A 14,023-nucleotide genomic window follows, 5' to 3' on the forward strand; every position below is an offset into this window, starting at 1 on the left:
CGGGAGCCCGCTCCCCGGGTCGGCGGGGGGCGCCGCGGGGGCGGGGGCGCACCTGCCGGGGCCGCGAGGGCGGCCAGACCCGCCCGGCGGCGCCCCGACGCCGGTGCCTCGCTCGTGTCCATGGCAACGCCGGGGCAGGGGCGGGGCGGGCGGGGGTCCGCAGCCCCCTCGGCTCGGGGGCATTCCTGGCTGTTTAGGGCCTCGGCCCGGAAGGCCGGCCCCCGGACACGCAGACGGACGGCGGCCCTCGGCGCCGGGTGCTCCCCCCCTCCCGCCCCCGGAGGACCCCACCCACCCCGCCGCGCGCCCCCCGCCCCGAGTCCCTTTGTTGCTCGGTTTCTATAGCGATGGCCGCGCGGCGGGATCGGAGCCGGCTCCCCCGCGGGGCGCGGCCACCTGGCCGGGCCCTGGTCCTGCCCCGCCGCCCGCCCCCGCCTGACACCGTCGACGGTGCTGAAGCTCAGTGGGTGGAAGGCAGGGCGCCCGACGCTTCCAAAAACAGCGGGAGAGAAACTGCTGGAAGCGAAAGAGGGGGAGGGCGCCGGGCAGCAGGGGACCTGGGCGTGCTGCCGGCTTGGGAGGCACTCTCCCCATGCTCTCCACCCAGGGGCAGTAGAAATGGGAGAGAAGAGGGGTGACCCCCCCCCCCCCACGGCGTGCTCTCCGTGCAGGTGTCCAGCGGGCTGGCACTGCCATCCGCCTGCGCCCCCACCACCGCTGCAGGATGCCTCCCGCATCCCTCCTCTGGGGCCACTAGCTCCGTGCCCAGGGGCCTCTGACCTCCAGCCTCCTGGCCCCAAACCCGGCGAGCTAGGGATCCCCTGAAGGTCCCCCTCCCAACAGGGGCCTGCCTGATCCCTCCCAACCCTCCCTGCCCCCATCGTGGAGTCTGAAAAACCCGGTCCTACCCGTCCGGGTCCTACCCGTCCCGTGGGGCCCAGGAGGACCCCCTGGTCTCCTCCCTTGGGGCTCTACCTCCCAATAAGCCCTTCCCTGGGCCTCCAGCCTGGCAAATGGACAGAACCCCAAGCCCAAATGACCCCGTCCAGTCTGGGCAGGTCCCTCCAGGCCCCTGGGCCCCCCACCGTGTATCTTGGAGGTTCTGTGCTGGACACCAAGGTCTGCCTCCCCACCCCCACCCCCTTTCCTCTGCCGGATGCACCCGCCGGGCCCCTGGTGCCAGGCATATTTGCACACTAGAGGAGTGAGCAAGCCAGTGTCCCATGGCCCTTAGACCCCCCCCCCCCCCCCTCTCTTCCCCGGGCCCCCCCCCGGCCTGGCCCCCCCCCGCCCCCCCCCCCCCCCCCGCCATGCCCTGCACTCACACTCTATCCACTGCTGTTACTGTGAGGACAGCAGCCTAGAAACATGTGGTCCCAAGCCTGACTGACCAGCCTGACCAGCCCCCTTCCCGTCTGCACCCTGACTCTGGCCTCTTGCCAGGCAAGGCAGGCAAGGGGGGTGGGGAGGCCTCCTCGGTCCTCCTCCTGATAGGGTGGCCCGCGATGGGGCTCCCCACAGGTCAGGCATTCACGGCCCCCTGCTTGCTGAGGCTCAGCATCAGGTATCAGGTGTCTTCTGTAAGGAGGCTGTGTGGGAGGGGCCCAGGGCCCAGCCCTGCCTGGAGAGTGAGGAGGCATAGCAAAGGAAACTATGTTGGAACTGGCCAGACACCCCAGGGACGGAGGGGGGGGGGCCAGGTTGGGGGACAGGTGCCCCGCACCCAACTACAGTCCTGGGCCTGACTGGAGGCTCCCTGATGTGACGGGGTTATTCTGGATGGATGGACACTGAACAGCAGTGTCCACCTCTGAGACCACAGAAGGCTACAGATGGGGGCAGGGACCGGGCAGTGGGATGGATGAGGACAGCGGGTGTCCAGGAAAGCAGCTAGCCAGCCAGGCGTGAGCGCAGGTCCCTCCCCCGGGGCCACAGTGGCACGGCGTCCTGGCGACGTTGGCAAATAGCACCCGGGGGACACCTTGGCTCTGCTGTGGGGACCCCGGGGCTGGGCTCGGTGGTAGGTGGCAGGAAGCCCGGGAAGGACAGGGGGCTTGGAGGTGTGCAGGCCGGGGCCCCCATGGGGACGACTCCTGCTCGCCTGAAACGCCCCCCCCCCCCCCGTCTGAAGAGGAGGGAAGGGGGCCTCAGGAAGCTCTCTGCCCCTTCCTCAGACCCCCAGGTTGGGAAGAGGCTCCCAGGAAGCTCAGTTTTGTCAGCTTGGCGCCCGCCAGAGATGCCACACCTCAGTCTCGGAGCGGGCAGGGCAGGGGCGCCAGGCCTCGGATTGAAGTGGCTGGGTGGGGCCACTTCTTCGACACCCCGGCCTGTCACCTTACGGGGCCCCATCACGGGCTCGAGGTGGGCAGCCAGGACTCCCTTATCTCTCTCCCGCGGGGGAGCACAAGCAGTTTCTATTTGAATTCCTGGCTGAGATGTGCACCCTGTCACAGCAGGGCTGGGAGAGCAGGAGGCGGGGCTCCGGGAGGAAGGAGGTGGGAGCCCCGCCCCGGGAGGGCCCAACTCACCCTTCTCCGGGCCAGCTGGGGTGGCAGAGAGGTGTCCCCCACCCCGCCCCAGACCCCTCTCCTCAGTGGTTAGACGGCTTGCACCTGTCTTGCTGGCCTGCAAAGGTGGGTGCCGAGGAATGGCCAGAGGTAGAATTTCTAAAAACAACGTACTTGCTGAAATCTGAGCAAATTCTCACTCTGGAAAACTCCACACCTGCTGGGGGCTGACCCTGCAGGTCTGGGCAGAAATCCTCAGACAGCTGGGGCAGGGCTCTGCCAGGAGAGGGCGGTGGGCTGGCCTGACCCAGCTGTGCTGGCTTGCCCTGCTGGGAGGGGAGCCATTCGGCCACGGGAGCCAGGCACCTGCCAGTCTGGGTCCAAGGCCAGGTCCAGGCCACTCCCTGCCTCAGCCAGACATGGTTGTGGCAGGGGGGGAGGTGGGGGTGGGGGGGTCTCAGCTCCTCCATGGGAAACGGGGGGTCACTGGGCCAGGCCCTGCAGAAGACAGGTGTGGGGGTAGAGGTGAGGGAAGGACAAAACCCCAGCCCAGCCTGGAGGCCAGGAAGGCCAAGGGTCACATGCTGCTCACTGGGGCTTTTTCTCAAGGGTCCTCCTGCCTATGGACGGTATCTCTGGCCTTGAGGTGCCCACCTGCCTGGCACACTGCCAGGCCACCCTTGACCCAACCCTGGTTAAGTGAGCTCTGCCCTGGGGTGCTGGGGGGGACAGGACAGCCCCAAGGCTCAAGGCAAGGAGAGGGACAGGAGACAAAAGACACGGGAAGGGCCAGTTGGTTTTTTCTTTTTATAACTTTTTTTTTCTTTGTTTTTTTTTAATATGAAAATTACTTGAAAAGACCAGGGGCCAACCCCACCAGGCAGCTCGGCGGCCGCTGGCCATGCCGATCCTAACATTCCAGATGTAAGTTTACAGAGCTTAAGTTCATCTACAAAAAAAGTAATAAAAATAAAATTTAAAATGGCACCTTCAACAGAACACAACAAAACTTGCGGCCGCACGCGAGGCCCACAGGGTGGTGCGGGCTCCCGGGCGGCTCCTCAGCTCCGCTCCGGCCAAAAAGTAAACACAAAGCTAAAAACGACTCCCGGGCTTTCTGGGAGTAAGTGAAAGGGCACTTGCCCCCGAGGTGCCCGGAGGAGCAGTTTCTCTGCAGGGGAGGGGGCAGGAGGGGAGCACTACCAAAACCGGGCAGGGGTGGGCGGGTGGGCGGGCGGGGGCGCGGGCTGTGGTCGGAGTGGCCTCGCCGGGCAGCGGGGCACCTAGTCCTCGATGACGATGGGCTCGTCATTGACGGGGGCCGGTGGGGGCGGCCGCAGGGGCAGGGCCTGGCTCTGGCGCAGGGCGATGGGCTTGTAGGGCCTACGGGCGGCACGCTTGGTCTCCGAGGACGATAGCAGCTTGCGGATCTTCCTGTGAACGCAGCGACGCCAGCAGGTGACCAGGGAGCGGAGGCCCCCTGCCCCCCTAGCCTCCAGGGAGGCCCCCCTGGATGCCCCACTCCGCCACCCTCGGGGAGGCAACCCGGCCCCCTCCCAGCCTCAGGGAGGTCCCCTGGACCCCCCCACGCTGCCAGCCTCGGGGAGGCCCCCACCTGGTTTCCTCGGTGGCCATGTAGAACACATCGTCAGGAGCATCGATCCAGTTCATCCTCCGCCGCTTGACAGGGGGCAGGGAGCCCCCCCGGATCAGGCGCACTTTGGTGGGGTAGGACTTCCCATTGAGCAGGAGGTTCCGGCTTGGTCCCTGTGGCAAGGGGAGGCCTGAGGACGACGCCCTGGGGGGCCTCCACGCTGCACCGCGAAACCCCCAAGGCAGCAGTCCCAGCAGGAGGCATGTAGGCCTGGCCCTCTGGGCAGGCAGGGGACCCACTGAGGGCCAGGGGCACCCTGGAGCCGGCCCCCTCCCGGTCCCGCTGAGCCTCCCTGATGCTCGTGACACAGGGCCCGACAGGGCCACCCAGGCCTCCCGGCCACCAGCCCAGGGAGCCGTGCGCGGACACACGTTGTGCTTGCGCACTGGGGCGGGGGGTCCTGCCAGGGCGGGGACGGGGGGCGGGGGCAGGGGCAGGGGTCCCGCTGGGGCCCGGCCTTGCTCTTACCATGTGCCTGGTCTGCCCGTGGTTCGCCAGACCTGACAACGGGGAGAAGAGAACGTGAGCCCCCTCAGCCAAAGGGCGGGAAACCTGGGGCCACGTCCTCCCGTGGTCCCAGCCTAGCCCAAGCAGCCCCCACACGATCCCACAGCTCTTGGGGGCTCTGAGGGCCACCTCTGGCCCAGCCAGTGAGGGCGGCACTGGCTTGGGCTCTAGGCGGAAGGCCAGGAGTCTCGGTTCTGACGGCACAGTCCCTGACACGCGGGCTGCCTGCCCTGGATGGGGCCAAGACGGTGGGAGCCTGGTTTACACGGCAGCCAGGCAACGCCTAGCACAGCGATAAACACAGCGGCACCGGGACCCCCTCTCCAAGGCGGCCTCTCCTCGGGCCCCACTGGGCTTCTTCCCCAGGGGCTCCAAGCATCCCTCGCCGACCCTGGGGCTGGCTGCCCTGGAGGAGCAGATGGGAGCTTCTAGCAGTTGCCAGGACACAGGCGCTTCCACCCCACGGGCTGAGGGTCTGGGGCTGCAGGCCTCGGCCCGTGACTTGGAGAAGTCACCGTCTTAGGTCACAGTCCCCCAGACCCCTGCCACGGGCACGCGAGGCTCCCGACTTGCGAACGCATGCCGGTGAAGACCTGGGCAGAGAAGCCGGGTGAGCCCAGGCCTGCCACTGTCTCCCCTGCTCCGCCTGTGCCAGCGAGCGTGCACACGGACGTGAGCGTGCCCGTGCGTGAGCGAGTCCTGCCAGAGGCCCCCCAGAACCAGCTCTTCCCAGATACGCTTCTTGGCCGAGGTCCATTTCCCGAGCGGCTGCCCGGCCCGCCCCCCTGCAAGCCCCCTCCTCGCTGGGGGAGCCCTAGGCAGGGCAGAGGGAGGGGCTCCGGCACGTGGCCTGCAGCCCGAGACCCAGCACTACTTACCCAGGTAAGTGCCTATCAGAGCGATGGGTGCGGAGGAAAGAGAACACACGGTTAGCGTTAGTTAGACAATGAGCGTGGGCGCTGCCGGGGGCCGCGGGCGGTGGGTGCAGAGCGCGTGCGCCTGGTGGGCTGGGTTAGTGAGTTAAGGCCCCAAGGGCATCCGAGTCCAGGCCCTGGCCCGGAGCTCGGCTCATGCCTGCCCGACAGTCTGGCAATGCCCCTGGGCCTAGGCTGCCCGGCGGTGCCTCAGGTGGCCAGCCTGTGGTCTCCTGGGCAGGGGGCACCCCCGACCACACCACCACACGCTAAGACTGAGGGAGACACAGAAGCACACCGATTTGGATAAACCGGTAGAAGTAATTAACTTTATCCACCCTGCTCGTGAAGCGCTTTTTAAAAAGGAAGCCCCAGAGACGCCCGCTGACTTCTGTGGAATGAGCTCATTCACGGGGTATCTAGCAGAGAGCAAGCCGGCCAGCCCCCACTGCGGAGACGGGCACGGGGTGGGGGCCGGCCGCCGAGAGAAGGGTGGGCGGGCCAGGAGTGACGGCAGGGGCACCGGGGACCCAGGGCAGGCCACAGGGAGTGCAAGGGCAGGAGCTGGCACCAGAGCCACCGGCTGACCCCACAGGACGCGCCTGCCGGGGCTCCTGACGCGGCCGAGAGGCAAGGACAAGGCCGGGCTGGATGGGCGCCGCCTGCTGCCACCCACAGGTCCCCATGCCTGGCCCAGCACCGTGGCCGGCACCCCGAGAAGCAGCTCGTCGGTCCTGAGCCTGTGCAAGGGCTCCGGGCATGACCACGCTTGCCGGCCCACAGTGTGGAGTGCCCACGCCGAGACCCCAATCCTCCCAAGATCGCCCCTCCTGGCCCCCCTCTGCCTCCCTCCCACACGGATCCTGCTGAGGGCCAACCCTCCAGGGCCCAGCGGCCCCTCCCTGCCACCGTGGCCACCCCTCTCCTAGCACCTTCTTTGGGAGCAGCCGAAGAGACCGTGGGTGCCCCCTGCCCAGCTAAGGGAGCAAAGCAAGGCCCCGAGTCACTGGGGGAGCGACCACAGACGGGCCCGGACAACCCAGAGTCCTGCTCCCCCAGGCACTGCCAACCTGGGTGCTTGTGGTGGCAGGGTCTCAAATCACCTGCCCCTCCCGCCCCGCACCCCCCCCTCCGCCGACCTCAGTCCCCTTCCCCTGGGTGTCCCACCCCACTCGGGAGAGGGTGTCGCTGCCTCGGCTCTGGGACCCCTTCCCTTGGGGGCACCTCCCTGTGCCGTGCGGACCACGTGCAGCCCACGGCTCGGTCCTATCTGCCCCACTGGGGAGGCCAGGGTCCCAAAGCCCCCCCCCCCCCCCCCCCCCCCCGCAACGGGCAGGGCGCACAAGAGGGTCGTAGGCACAGCACGGGCAGCCACGCGAGCTGAGGCTGACGGCATGCGGGCGGTCACAGCGCGATGGCAGACAGTACAGGCAGGCGGCGGGGGCGCCAGGGCCACACGAGAGGACAGTCCACTGACCGGGCACCGGGCCGGGAGGGAGGGGACGGCCCACCAGCCAGAGGCCCCGGGGCGGGAGGCGGCGTCTGGGCGAGTCGGGGGGAGCACGGGGAGCGGGGTGCGGCCCAGCCCACGTGGACTGCCCCGCGGGCGTGCCCTGAGCCGCCCGCCGTGCACCATGCACGCGAGAGCACAGCAGCCGCGCCGCGGCCGCCCCGGGCCTTACCCCTACTGGGCATCAAGAGGCGCTTCTTCATGTTGCCTGCCAGCGCCCGGCGACGGGAGAGAGAGGGAGAGAGAACACGGTCAGCACGCAGGGGTGCGGCGGGGGCGGGGCCGGGCACCCCAGGGCCGGCAGGCCGCGCCGGCCGCCCCGCCGGGGACTCACCGTCCACCCCGTTGTGCTGCTCGTAGCTCCTCTTGCCCAAGATGGTGGGGGAGCCGTTGTTGATGACGGGGGCCGACTTGGCAGGGGTCAGGCCGCTGAGCACGCCGGACACGCTCTTCACGGGGTCGGGCTTGGGGGGGCGGGGGTGGGTCTCTGTCGGGAGCAACACGGGAGGGGCCCGGTCTGCGGGCAGCGAACGCACACGGCGGCACCCCTGGCCCATCCCGGCGGAGGACGACCACAGGGCCCACCGGGGAGACACCGCCCATCCTGCACCCCTGGGCGTCCCGCAAGCAGGGCTGGGCCCCGCGGGTCACTGGGTAACTGCCAGCAGCTCGCAGGCTCCAGACACAGGCCCGTAAACAAGCAGGCCCATCAGAGGCGTCCAGGTCCAGGCCACCGGAGCTGATGGCAGAGGGCTGGCCGCTGGCCAGACGCTGAATTAACAGCCGGGGTTGGCCCAGCCAAGGACACGCCCCACTGAGGGCTGGCCACGGCAGGCTCAGGCTCATACCTGCCAAGGCCTCCCAGCCCTTCGTGGCTTTCAGGGGGGCTGAGGCCCAGCCCCAAGACCCAGACCCTAGACATCCGATGACGCCAAATGCACTCGTGTCTACACGGAACACGCTTAGCTCACGGTTCTGGAATGTCCTTCCCAGAAGGTCAGACACCTCCGTGCTGGGAGGGACTGACTCGTGACCCCGCCCCGAGCCCAGAGACGGGGCTGGCTCTGTTCCCTCCTGCCCAAGCTCGCTGGCTGAGCCCCCAGGACAAGCCGCCTACGGCTGGCAGAGTGGTGGGCAAAGCTGAGGCAAAGGGCACTGGCCAAGGCGTTGAGGGTCCCCAGGCCACCAGAGCCCGCGCTGGGAGCTGCGGGCCAGGTGCTTCGGTTCAGCTCACCCCGCAGTGGGCCTTCCCTCAGGGACGGGCGGTGGAGAACCCCGGTGGGTGTCTGCAGGGGGCGCCTGTCCTGGGTGTGTCCAACCCAAACCCAGGACCCCCAGGCCCCTACAGGCTGCAGCAACACACAGGCAGCTCAGGGGCCTGGGCAGCAGTCGGGGGCTGTGGGAAGGCATGCCCCCTCCCCCACAGGCGGCCGCTGACTGGCCTCGCTGGCCGTGCAGGGCTGGGGTAGGCTTACCTAGGTACCGGAGCACAGCTTCCAGAGGCTTCCGCACGGCCTGCTTCAGCACCAGTGGGCTCTGGGAGGCTTCGGGCAGCCGGGCTGTGCCTGTGTGTGGGGGCCCGGCATACGTGAGAGGGGCCCGGGGCCAGAGCTCCCAATGGGGCACCCCCAGAGCACCGGCACGCCACTCCCGCGGGGACAGGGCACAGGGCACAGGGCACAGGGCTCGGGACGGAGAGGGAGGGCGCCACTCACACTCAGCCTTGATGGCCGCGCTGTTGATGGGCATGTAGGGGTGTCGGGCCGCGTGCCACGGGCGCAGGATCTCTCGGCACAGGCGCCGGGCGATGCGTGTGAGCTTGGTGGTGTGCAGGTAGAAGGCCTGTCTCGTCTTCATGGCGAACTTGGGGCTCCCGCTGCTCCGCGCTGGGATGCCATGGGGGCTCTGCGGAAGGGGGCGCGCCGCCCCGACACAGCGCCATGACCGCGGGCCGGGCGCACGGCCACGCGTGGGGGTGGGGAGGGGCGCCCACTTACCATGTTACTGCGGTTTGGTCCTGGCCTCTCTCCATCTAACCGGGTTGGCATTTTCAAGCCACCATATTTCTTCCAATATGTCCAGCAAGAGGCGCAGAGGCGACACTGCATGTTAGGGGGACCCCAAGAATACCACTGGTAAGACTGGGCGGCTACGAACAACAAAGTTGGAAATAGACGGGTCCTTAAGCAGAACCAGTGACGGCAGAGAGCATTCCACAGTGTCGCCCGCCCCCCGCCGAGCCGCCCCACCGACCCAAGACGAGGGCTTCCCCGGGCAGGGAGTGACCCCCGCCCCCCGCCCTGGCCAGGACCCCAGGACGGTGCAGGGCGCCCAGCGCTGGGGGTGGGCCCCGATGCCAGGCGGCGGGCACTTACTGTAACAGCTCTCGCAGGCTCGGCCGGCCCCAGGGCTCTGGCCTGGCGCCCCGGCCCCATTCACCACGCCTGCCTTGACGTTATTGACGCTGATCTGGTTCGGGTTTGGCTTGTTACTTAGGGTAAGGGAGAGAGGGAGGACGTCATGGGAGTGCCACGCCGCCTGTGTGCAGCTCCCCGGAAACTGAGGCTGTCAGGCACTGGCGGCCCCCGTCCACGCCCAGGGCAGGCGGTCTCTTGGCCACCAGAGCTGTGCTCAGCTCCGAGTGGAGCCCCAGGCCGGGTGGGCTCGAGTCCTGGAGCCCGTGCTTCCTGAGAGCCACTCCACACCCGCCCCAGCGGCCGAAGGGATGACAGGGGCCTGCCCGGTCCGCAGCCCCACGGGTGGTGAGGACACGTGGACACGTGGACAGGTGGAGGGCTCACTCACTAGTTGGGAATATACACTTGCTTTAACTTGCTCTCCGCCTCCGCTGCTTTCAAGCGTTTCTGGAAACAGGAGCCACGTGTGAGGGGATGCGGGCGGGGGAGGGCGGCCCACCGGCCCCGTGTCCCCCGCGTCCCCACGGGCACCCACCTGCTGCACGTATCTGTCGGTGGTCTTCCACATGTAGTAGTACTCGATGATGCTGGTGAGCGACTTCCATGGCAGCTGCACGAGAGGGCGGGGCGTGAGGCCGCAGAGGGCCCCTCCCTCCCCGGCCAGGGCCCCCCCCCCCCCCCCCCCCCCGCCCCCGAGTCCCTTTCCCCTGCACACGCGGCCTAGCGGCGCCCCTCCCAAGGACTCCAAGTTCCCGAAGCGTCAGCAACACAACTCCCGAGTTCTGTTCACACCGCTGCTTCCGGCACCAGCTTTGAACCCCAGGGGCTCCTGTCGGGCCAGCCCTTCCTGCTCTGCCTACGGAAACGGCGTCCTCTGAGCGCAGAGGAAGCGCGTCCGTGGCAGGGATTTAGCTACGAAACCCGTCTGTGCTGCGTCCACTCCACCTGTCACGGAGGTGGCAGCGTGGTCTCTAAGTTGGGGCCCCCGTCCTGTGGCCGCCACGTGAGCCTGGCTGGGCGTCATCTGCGGCCCCGTCTTCGAGCGGCTGCTATTTCCTGAGAGGGCCTTGCTCCCTGTATCTGGGACTCTGAGTCACTCCTGTCAGACTCTGGGCGCGTCAGGACGGCGGCTCTCCCTTCCGCTGGGCCCCTCCACCTTTGGCGGGTCCCGTCTGCCCTCCGGAGGCTTCCCAGAAGCCAGCCCACCTGTGACGCTACATCAGATACTGGCCTGCCTGTGTGTCCCCGCCCCACCTGGAGGTCCTGCCGGCGACCCACTGGGTTCGCTGGGGTGGAGGCTGATCTCCTTTTAGACGAGTGTGTGTTTGCACAGGTCATAAGGGCTGGGAGGGGTCCCCGAGGGCACGGGCCCTGCTCGGACAGTCATTCCCAGGAGGGACACCCTCCAGGGACACAATACAAAGCCGCCTAAAGACAAGCTCAGCTGCTTAACAGCGGCCATCAACTCACACAAGCACAGAGGTCAGTGCCGGGAGCCCGGGGTGACGCCCAGCGTGATGCCCAGCGCCGCTGACCTTGCTTGCACCTGGCAGCAGGTGCAGCTCTCGGCCCCGCCTTCCGGGAGCCGCAAACACACGGTGGGGCTGACACACGGTGGTGGCCCTGGGGAGTGGGGCCCCGAGCCCACCATGTGGCACTCACGAAGTCTTGCTGAATGTCCGTGAAGTCCTTCCCGTACTTCTCCAGGGCCTCCTCGAAAAGGCTGGCCTCCGAGGCGGACCATTCTTCCATCTCGTCCCTGCAGAGCACGGGCCCGCCCTGTGGCACCAGCGCCGAGATGGCCTTGGCAACGTCGTACACGCTCTTGTGCAGCGTGTCCATGGCATGGAACTGTAGCAGGACACGCGGAGGTCACCCGGGTCATGTCCCAGCTGCCGCGAGGACCCGCAGACGCCCCAGGCAGGGCCGGCCAGCCCACCCACCCGGGAAGAGATGAGGACGGTCGCAGGAGGCAGCGGGGGCACAGGAGAGACGGAGGGGGGCTCGCTCCCACGCCTAGCCCGGTGGGCTCTCCGGGAGGGCACGGGATGGATGGACTACCCCAGCCTCATGGGGCCACCGGCCGGGAGCCCGGACACAGCTGGCCCCGGCAACAACCAGACGGGGTCCCGTGCAGACGCCCCGGCATGCGGCCCCCTCACCAAGGTGATGTCCCGGGAGGCGGCCGCGGCGCTCATGTGCAGGCTGGGCTGTCGGACAGAGCTACTGCAGTCCAGAGCCCTCGCGAAGGTGCCCACAGAGCTGGGGGGGGGGGGGGGGGGGGGGGGGGGGAGGGCAGGGAGACACTGACCACGGAGCCCGACGTACAGAGGGCGCCCTGGCCAAACCCGGAGCACACCAAGATAAGGGGACACGGCTGGCTAGGAGGCCCCAGGTACCAGGGACAGAGCCTGCCGCCGGCCACCACCGCCTGGGGTTCCACCTCCCCAGCTCACTGCAGGGCCCTCCCTCCACAGTGAAGGCGCAGGGTCCAGAGGAGATGCATGGGAGCCTTCCGGGCGCTGTGTCACCTGTGTCCTCACAGGGCCTCCCCTCCCGCTGGCCCAGCCCCAGGGCTCCCCCAGGGGGTCTGCTGGAGCAAAGGCTGCTTCTTGGAGCACTGCCTCCCTTGTGGCTCTAAGGCCCGGGTCTTAAGGGCCACGTCCTCCCTTCTCAGCTACCTCCCCCCGCCCCGTCTCCAGGACAATAGCCCACAGCCCATCCAGACACAAGCCTAGCAACTCTATCCAGTCCTTCAGTCCTGGGGACCAGCCCTGTCCGCGCCTGGCCTGCAAGGCCCCGAGGTAAGCAGGCAGGTGCACGGGGGCCAGCCCCTCAAAGCCAGAGCTGCCCCCAGGACCCTCAGGGCCCCCGCAGCAGCCCAGGCGGCCCCTAAGAGCAGCAGGGACGAGAAAGGCTGCCCGGACCTATCTGGAACTGGGGAAGGGGGTGTCTCCACAAAGGGCCCAGCCAGCAGGGGCAGGGGAGCCGTTCAGCCCCTGTGCCTGGGGTCCAGGCAGAACCCCGACTGCCCCTGAGGCCCACTCACCGGGCCACCACCAGGAACTGGTCGATCTGCTTGTCTATGAGGGGGTTGTGGGCCTCCCACACCTTGGTCTCCAGTCGGGACTGGTCTCGGCCATCCTCCTCACCTAGGAGAAACGCGTGATAGGCTGCCAGCAGGACCCTAAGAAGAGCCCGTGGCTTGCAGCCTTTTGGAGCCAAGGGTCCTGGGGGATCAGCCTCCCGGCTGCAGGGCCACACACACCCTTGCCTCCGCTGGGACTCGGGAGGGCTCACTGAGCTCGGGGTGCAAGGCTGCGACACACGTTCACACTGCTGTCGGCCCAAACTTCCAGGTCTGCTCAGCACACAATGGGTTTTCACCTCTGCAAACACAGAGCATCCCAGCCCGGCTCTGGAGGAGGCTGAGGAGGCGCCTGGGGGCCGGGGGAGCGCCTGTGGCCCGAAGCAACCAGGCGTGGGGACAAGGCAGAGGAGGCTCGCTTTGGGTCTAATCAAGCTCCTGATCCCGAAACGCCACGGGGCCACACGGTCCACTCAATGGCCAGGTCGGGGGACTCTGACGTGGCCTCGTCCAGTGCTGGCGTCTGCCACCCGAGGGCCCCTCACAGTACCCAAAAGGCTGCATTTCAGTTTATCCTCCATCTATGTGACCCCCTGCCCCCCTGGCCGCTCCCGACACTGCAGACTCCAGGGTCGGGGCGTCTCTGGGGGGCCGCGTCCTGTGCAGACGCGAGGGCAGAGCTCCTGAACCCCGCAGGCACAGCCGCTTCGCGGGAAGTACACTCACGGAGAACAGAGCGGAAGCTGCGGGAGACGCCCGGGAACAGCTGGCGTCCCAACGTGGCCAGCCCTTGTGGGTGAACACCTCACAGCCATTCCCGTCCGGCTCCCTGGCCGAGGCCACGTCCGCAACCGGCTCAGGCCCTCAGGCTGCACACGTGCAGGAGACGCACTCGCTCCCCTTGACTGTGGCGGCAATGGGCTCCCTACCACACGCAGGAGCCCTCGCGGGCACATCCCACGAAGTCGGTGCCCAGGGAGCCCACCGGGGAACCCGGGTGAACAGGTGGCTGGGGCCCGCGGGCTGCCGTGAGGCACAGGCGGAGCACGGCTGGGATGTTCCTGGCGTCGTAGGCAGTGCCCTTCCTAGGGGGACTCCCCTTGAGATACCCCGCCCCCCGATATCTGGGGTCCCACGCTTCCTGGCCTCCAGGGTTTGAGGGCCACGAGCTGCAACCGGCACCTGCTGGGTGCCACGGCGCGCCCGCGTCAGACTTTAAACGTGTTAGGGGAGAGCGTGTGCCTTCATTCACTCTGTGCCCGCCTTGCCGCAGCACCCAGGAGCTGGGGGGCGGGGGCCCCGTGCCGCTCAACCCAGGCCCGGCACCGCCGGGGGGCAGCCCTCACGGCCTTCTCGGGCCTGCGGGTCAGGGGCCGAGGTCGTCTCCTGCCCGGCACCCGGGTCACGGCCCAGGAAACTGAGGCTG

The 14,023-nt window shown here is 68.2% G+C and overlaps 1 protein-coding gene across 3 annotated transcripts in view; it reads right to left on the minus strand.

Moving 5' to 3' along the window:
• Nucleotides 1-3,300: 3,300 nt before the first annotated feature.
• Nucleotides 3,301-14,023, minus strand: part of MTA1 (metastasis associated 1) — a 34,691-nt gene continuing 23,968 nt past the window's right edge. The window contains exons 8-21 of one of the 3 annotated variants that reach the window (XM_049611989.1): nucleotides 12,559-12,661; nucleotides 11,672-11,771; nucleotides 11,172-11,360; nucleotides 10,045-10,119; nucleotides 9,898-9,956; nucleotides 9,468-9,583; nucleotides 9,090-9,241; nucleotides 8,808-8,997; nucleotides 8,568-8,657; nucleotides 7,427-7,579; nucleotides 7,265-7,300; nucleotides 4,630-4,661; nucleotides 4,123-4,274; nucleotides 3,301-3,941 (exon numbers count right to left, since the gene is read on the minus strand). In XM_049611989.1, coding sequence (XP_049467946.1) covers nucleotides 3,791-3,941; nucleotides 4,123-4,274; nucleotides 4,630-4,661; nucleotides 7,265-7,300; nucleotides 7,427-7,579; nucleotides 8,568-8,657; nucleotides 8,808-8,997; nucleotides 9,090-9,241; nucleotides 9,468-9,583; nucleotides 9,898-9,956; nucleotides 10,045-10,119; nucleotides 11,172-11,360; nucleotides 11,672-11,771; nucleotides 12,559-12,661 — 1,598 coding nt within the window. In that variant the 3' untranslated portion in view covers nucleotides 3,301-3,790. Of the gene's footprint in view, nucleotides 3,942-4,122; nucleotides 4,275-4,629; nucleotides 4,662-7,264; nucleotides 7,301-7,426; nucleotides 7,580-8,567; nucleotides 8,658-8,807; nucleotides 8,998-9,089; nucleotides 9,242-9,467; nucleotides 9,584-9,897; nucleotides 9,957-10,044; nucleotides 10,120-11,171; nucleotides 11,361-11,671; nucleotides 11,772-12,558; nucleotides 12,662-14,023 lie in introns of those variants that run through there. The other 2 variants (XM_049611990.1, XM_049611991.1) reach the window with 2 other exon arrangements.

The sequence above is a fragment of the Panthera uncia genome (assembly GCF_023721935.1).
Source record: "Panthera uncia isolate 11264 chromosome B3 unlocalized genomic scaffold, Puncia_PCG_1.0 HiC_scaffold_1, whole genome shotgun sequence".
In the NCBI taxonomy this organism is placed as follows: Eukaryota; Metazoa; Chordata; class Mammalia; order Carnivora; family Felidae; genus Panthera; species Panthera uncia.